This window comes from Gavialis gangeticus, unplaced genomic scaffold (genome assembly GCF_001723915.1).
Source record: "Gavialis gangeticus isolate Ggan-Ray unplaced genomic scaffold, GavGan_comp1, whole genome shotgun sequence".
Taxonomy (NCBI): Eukaryota; Metazoa; Chordata; order Crocodylia; family Gavialidae; genus Gavialis; species Gavialis gangeticus.
The window spans coordinates 42,889,460-42,896,545 of NW_017729034.1; the positions used below are offsets into that span (position 1 = coordinate 42,889,460).

Consider the following 7,086-nt stretch of genomic DNA (forward strand, 5'->3'; position numbering starts at 1 on the left):
CTTTGCTGGGGCCTGTCCCCATTAACTATATAGTAAATCATGAGATTTTTTTACTTTAGATTAATATGTGCATTTTGTACTATATATAAATAGGTACAAAAGTGCTGCTCAAAAGCATATTTAATGGAGTACCTGTGCTAAAACTTACAGAAGTTTCAAAAAAGGTAAAATGCATCAGTTCTGCCTGAACTATGGGTACCTGTAATAATTTGCTTATAAGCTAATTTTGCCCTTCATTTCCATTTCAGGAAGAGCAGAATCTAACAGTACGAAGGGGAGGGTAGAAGTTGGAGGGGCAGAGGGCAAGGGTGCTACCTGACCCTCCAGATTTATTTTCCCTGTTGTAGCAGTGGCAGAGGGTAAATTCAAGGCAAACCTCCATTAATTCAATTTTATAGCTGGAAAATTATAACGAACTAGCAAATTGCCCGTCAAGAATGACAGATGAATTTTGAATAACAAAAACCTTCCCCCCCGTCCCCTCCATCCACACTGTCATGGCAGTGCTTTGCCATCTCTGAGAAACAGGGCCGGTGGAGGGGGCGGGGAAGGTGAGGCCAGCAGCACTGGCCTAGTTCCCCTGCTCCATCCCCTCCATCCCCATCATCATGGCAGCGCTCTGTCGCCTCCTGTCTAACATTTTTGGAGCACTTTGATTGTTTCTGTAATCAATCAGAGTGCTCCAACAACATTATGGACAGAGACAGATGGGCTAAGCCCTTTATTATATTAAAATGTATATGTTTTCCGTTTCCTGTTAACTGCTGCATATCATTCTAGCTATTATAGTCCTACTGTTTCCTCGTACTCCTCTATCTGTCTAAATCCATTTGTTGACTCTTATTTTATTCTTTAGATTGTGAACTTTATGGGGTAGGGACCCTCTGTTTTTGTCTTTGTACAGCACCTAGCACCATGGAGTCCTGGCCTTGTGGGCAAGACTCAAAAACAATACTGCAAAATATTTGATGATACTATAAAAGGGAGACTGCAGGAAAAAAAACACCTGTTTATTGTACATGTGGTTGACAGTTGATCTAGTGCTCACTGAACTTTAGGGGAGGATATGGCAGTGGCAAACAGTAAACCGCACGTTTCTGTTGTTTATGGCATGGTTTGTAACTAATAAGATCTCATTTAATCATGAACCAGGATATCGGATCTTATACGTTTCTAAAGCTGTCCGAAATTAATTTTCAATTCAGCTGTACATGGGTAGACTTTTGGACATTTTAAGCCAACAGGATGTTACGATAGTATGAGCATGCTTTTTGCATCTAATTCTCAGGGACTGATTTAGCTGTGAGTGTTTGGATAGAGTGAATTTGGAACCTTTTAGTTCAAATGCAGTTACTAGTTCCTAGACTACTTTTTTTGAGTTTAGAGTGATTTTTTTCAGACTTGATACTGGAAGTAGCCTGACTTGGGAACTCATGACTTTCTGGCAACCATAGGACTATTGCTAGTGTTTTATAATGGTATTTGACCAACATGTTTTGAATAGGAGGAAAAGAGGGGTTTTAAAACAAATTACTTTATTCAGATGAGATTATCATCTCTTGCCAGTTCAGATTAGAATTTTTGTACTCACCTTGAGGTGAGCAGTTCCTCAGATTCTCTTTTATCTGCTTAGAAACTTCTGAGCTTTCAGAATTGTCTGAGTGATTTCACTGCTTGACTACTGGACCATGCTAATGATGGTCATATGGAAAAGTGTAATATTCTCTTATACACAGACATCCACATAGGGGTATCTAGATGTCAGAGAAAAATGCATAATTTTTATGAATTGTATACTTGTCAAATTTATAAAAAGTGTTTTGTAAAGCAGAGTAAGATCTCCTTATATTGAATTACTATAATAATCCTTAAAACAACCCTTTAAAATATAATATCTTTGATTCTCATTTCCCTGGGACAAGTTCACAACTAAGATATAAACATACTTAAGTGTATTTCAGTATTAGAATATAGGAAATTTAGAATTCTTATTCAACAGTATTTCCATTAGAAATATCAGTTATATGTATGTGTTGAACACTGAGTGGAAAACCTTAAAAACAATTCATTTTAAAAACTACCCTAATACAGTCTATCATCTTTTTATTCCCTAGTTTTATTGTATGAGGTTACTGTATAAAAATAAACTCTTAGTTCCTTAGCTCATTTATTTATGTTTATTTCATATCTGATGTGTCATTAGTATCAGTGTAGAACGTCATATTTTTCCACACTAAAAGTAATTTTGTTGTCAGAATGGGGCTTGTTACTTGAGGTGGGAAATAAGCAGCAGAAACAGTTGAAACACCTAGGGAACAAAGTTTCTGTTTTCATTTAAACGTATCTAACAATTTTGTACAGGATGTTCTGAGGATGGAGAGAGAGAGTAAAATAAGCAAGATAGAGAAACACAAAAAATGATAATTTCTTTTTTAGCTAAAATTGTGCTTGGCCGTGTTTTTTCAGTTTTCCATGAAGCACCCACACCTACAAATATAGTCTGTTAGATGGGTTTAGTATAGTGTGCTTTTCAATTTAAAAGAGAAAAATACCCCATCTTGTTTAAAGTATAATTGTAAGGAGGGAGCTGATTAAAATGTTTGTTGTAGTACTTAACAGAATGTTAATTTAATATTTGAAGAGTCCATACGATGAAAACACCTGCAAGAATGCATTTTGAAATAAATTTTATTTCCATGTGCAGCACGGAATTATTAACTTGTAATAATTCCTGAACTTCAGCCTGGCGGGGACCACACTGTTTCTGGTTTCAGATTAACACATTAAACACGGCTTTAGTGACTGAGATTTTTCTCTGAATATCTGATAATTGAAATAGTATCAGAAAGTCCTGAGTGTGACACAGAAAAAAAGTATCAAATCCAAGAAACATATAGTGTGTTGCATATCAAATTAATATTAATATTACAGATTGTTTAGGTGATTTTTTTTAAAATGAATCCTAAAAGAAGCATATGATATTTAAAAAATGCTAAAAATGCACGGGCATGTTGAATTTGTTGTTTACCTGTTTGGTTAGTATCCAGCTAAGGACAGAGCATTTTCTCAGTTCAAAGGTAAATCAGCCAGTTAACCAGAACTTAAAGCAATACCTGTGTTCAGATCTTCTACTGATAGGTCTCAGCAACTAAATATGAATATGAGGGAGGGGCAGAAGAAAGTGTACAGGATGGAGCTGTTGCATACTTTTCTTTTCCTCTGGTAACTGAAGGTTAAATGGGTAGCAAGCAGAATGCCTTAAACAAGATTGGTATATTGATTAAAACGCTGATTTAACAGCTCGCTTTCTCCCCTTGGAAACCTGGAAAAGATAAGCCAGCTGCTGTCTAAGAGTGCTGAGTGTCCACTGAGAGTACACTATCTATCATCACAATATGGTGATGAGAGGTGTTTTATGTTTGTGTTAATTTCCCCCACTAAATCAGTAATTATTACAATCCTGTCCCTGCTGTTTACCCCGCAGCTGTTTTTCCATTTGTCGAGAGAGCGGGTGTTCTCTGAGGACCGCACACGCTTCTATGGTGCAGAAATTGTCTCTGCTTTGGACTATCTGCATTCTGGGAAGATTGTGTACCGTGATCTCAAGGTAAGAAAAAAAAAAAGTAATCAAATTTTTGTTTTTGCAGAGACTATTGGGACAAGCACAAAGTAATTACAAAGTTGTGTGGTTTGGAGAAAAGAAGAGTTGATGGGAGGAAACATGGTGTCTTCAGTTTAAATTCTATACATTACTGAAGATTCAGTTTTATACAATGATCTGTAGTTCTTTTAATCTAACTACTTAGTACAAACAAGATGATGCTTGTAGATGATGCCCATCGAGCAAATTTGCATACTGCAGTTGTTCTTCATTATTTTTAATTTGAATCACAAAAACAACAGTGTCAGAATAAAAAGTATGTTACTTAACCTTAATCGATAAATTCTGCCTACCTATATCACTAAAAATAGTACATTCCAGCCATGTTCAGAGACTTTTGCAATGGTTCAGGACTGGAGTTTCAGCCACGAAAGTCTTCTGTTTTTATATATTTAACACCATATATTTAAGACACAGGAATCTGAAACTCCTTCTATACCAAATATATCAAAGGACATCTGAAGATTTTGCTTCAGGGGTCTGTACCCAATCTACTGTGGTACAATAGGATCAAATTCCCTGGGGGCCTTCCTAGATTCTGCAGCAACAATTTTTACTTTCATGCAACAAGAATGACTGAATTCTTAAATTTTATCTTCATGAAATAGTCTTTTTTCCCATACAGGGAAAACATATTTTCAGTTGTACTCATGCAGTATACTTTGGTTAATTCACCCTTGTCTGTTGAAGAGGATGAGGCAGTTGCAGATCAATCACAGAGGAGCAGGAAAATAGAAGACACCTGGGCACTGGAAAGTAGCAAAATCTGCTGTAGTAACATGGAATTCCATGCCTTCTTGGAAAAATGTCAGAGTTCATGGTTGAGTAATTGTGACTTTCATGGAGTCTTGGTTAATATAAATAAGATAATTGACACCTCTGAACTGTTGTTTCAGGTTTATTCAGACTCAGGAAGACAAAACTATGGTGGCATTTGGCTCCTGTTTTCAAGATTTTTTTTTTGTTGTTAAAAGACAGAATGTCAGTTTAAGCACAGCTCTTTTGCAAAGGATATATAGAATCCTGATTATTGTATACTTGAAGTACACTAGAGTTTTATTGAGCTTAAATTTGTGTTATCAGTAGGTCACAAATGTCGAATCTGCATTTGCAGTAGAAATTTTCTATCAAGCACAAGATAGTATATTGCAAAATGTTATTTAGAAGTATATTTGTTTTGCTGTATCTGATATATTTATAATGTCCTTAGATAGAATCATTATCTGAGAAAAAGTTTTTGGCTGCCTAATATTAGCCATTACTCTTAGATACCAGTTTTCATTCTGGTTTCTTAAATGTTTCAAAATTGAAAATAAGGAAAGCAGGACTTGACACCTAAAAATCACTTTTATGGGCCTGAGCTACAACTTATGCATAGAAGATATATATAACATGTTGCCAAATGGCAATACTATGATGTTGGCAGTGAGTCTTCTGACTGTGAGTCTTGAAAGTATTTAGAAGGTGTTCTTAATTTCTTTTGGTAGAAAGAAGCTTTGAGGAAAACTCATCTAAAGTATGTCATAGAACTTCCCTAGTGCTGAGTGCACTGCCAAGAAGCACACTACTGACCCACTCCTGCTCTGAACAGCTTAATCCTGGAAGTCAGGCAGTCAAACCATTGTGGGGGGCATGCCTCCCTGCTGCTCTCAGTCATGCTGGAGTCAGAGCTTGAAAGTGCCTCTGGGGGCCATGCCCAAGATGGCTTCTCCACCTCATTTCTGGATTTGGTACATGAAGAGCAAGCACAGTTTGCATGCCTCTGCTGCTTGGTGGTGTGCTCAGGAGTGCCAAAGATAATGTAGATGTACCCATGCATTCCATCAGATGAGCTATGCAGACACAGTGGCAAAGACAGTACACACTGTGTTAGTTTATAAATATAGCTTATGGAGTTTTTTTATTGATACACTATATGGGTCTTTTAAGAAATAATAAAGGATCAATTGCTTTGTTCTTTCTAATGTGCAGTTAGAAAATCTAATGTTGGATAAAGATGGCCACATAAAAATTACAGATTTTGGACTTTGCAAAGAAGGGATCACAGATGCAGCTACTATGAAAACATTCTGTGGTACTCCAGAATACCTAGCTCCAGAGGTATGATTTAGAATATACATTTTCTGTACTATATAAAATGTTTAGCTTTTAATTGATTGCATGGTATTTGGGTGATCAGAGCTTTTAGTTTAATGAAGCACTGGCAATACAGTAGATTGTTATTGTTATTACTATTTGTATCACTTTCATTCCAGAATTTTTTACACCAGGAATACTTCCTTTTATTTAAATTTGTGCCTATTATTTGTGGTGAAATATTGTAACTTTTTTATCTTTAATCTACTTCTGAACTATTAAAAACAAAATCTTTCTCTTTATCAGGGGTGTAATTTTGAGATTTGGAAGATACCCGCTCTTTCTAATTTCTTGTTCTTTGGTAGATTTACAGGAAAATAGGCTTTTCTTTCTTAGGACTTTTGCTGTTATCACCATTTAATTTTCAACTGATGTTTATTCTCAAACAGTACATTGTAGATTATTCTGATAACATAAAAGGAAGATATACCTCAGGTGAAAAAATAAGACGTACAGCCCTTTCTCTATTTCTGAGAAAAGAACAAAAAAAAAATCTTTTTACTTTCTGCAATGTTTCACTTTCCACGGGCCACTAAAGACAATAAGAAGAAAAATACTTCAAAAAGTTATTGCGGTGGAATAGTATAGACTTTGTAGTTTTTTAAAGGGCTGTAGTTCTTAAAGAACAAATGACTAATAATATCTTTGGATTCTGCCTTCCCTAACAGGATATCTAGGCAGAAAAATGTACTTTCAGTTACTTTGGTTGTTTGTGTAATAGTCAAGTTACAGCAGCTAAGTAAGAGTACATCTGTGGGGTAAGGTGCTCTTTGTGACCAGTATGCTGTTAGAGGCTAAGAAAAAATGTTAAGGCTCTGATTAAGAATAGTCTGAACTTTGTGCCCTATTTTAGGACCAAGCCAAAAGACACTTTGGCCACTGTCAGCACAGTGCTGGAACTTTGTTGGATGCTTGGACATCATCGCAAGCTCATTGTCATGCACGTCTTAGTAAGAGGGGAAATAGCAGAACACTTTAAAACTCTGCATGAGTGCCGTAGAAATGAATGGACACTTCTCCAAAGGAACATGTAGAATCCTTATATTAAAGATTAGCAGAAATGCCTAAAAATTGTTTAGTCCATTTCTAATGGGAACCATAGATCAGTTAATATGGCTGATTTTTATTATCAGCATTATTCATGATGATGTCATCTAGCTATCGGATTATATTCATTGTTCCAAGGCAGGAACACATCGGTGATGAAAATCTGATTTTTTTTGTCTCATAATGACACCAGCTGAAATCAGAATAGCCAGTTCAGACCCAGACATAATAGGGTTTACAGA

General features: G+C 36.0%; 1 protein-coding gene across 1 annotated transcript in view; it reads left to right on the forward strand.

Moving 5' to 3' along the window:
• Positions 1-7,086, forward strand: part of AKT3 (AKT serine/threonine kinase 3) — a 327,132-nt gene that overhangs the window by 262,266 nt on the left and 57,780 nt on the right. The window contains exons 9-10 of the mRNA XM_019527250.1: positions 3,485-3,607; positions 5,633-5,761. Of these exons, the coding sequence (XP_019382795.1) occupies positions 3,485-3,607; positions 5,633-5,761 (252 nt within the window). The remainder of the gene's footprint in view (positions 1-3,484; positions 3,608-5,632; positions 5,762-7,086) is intronic.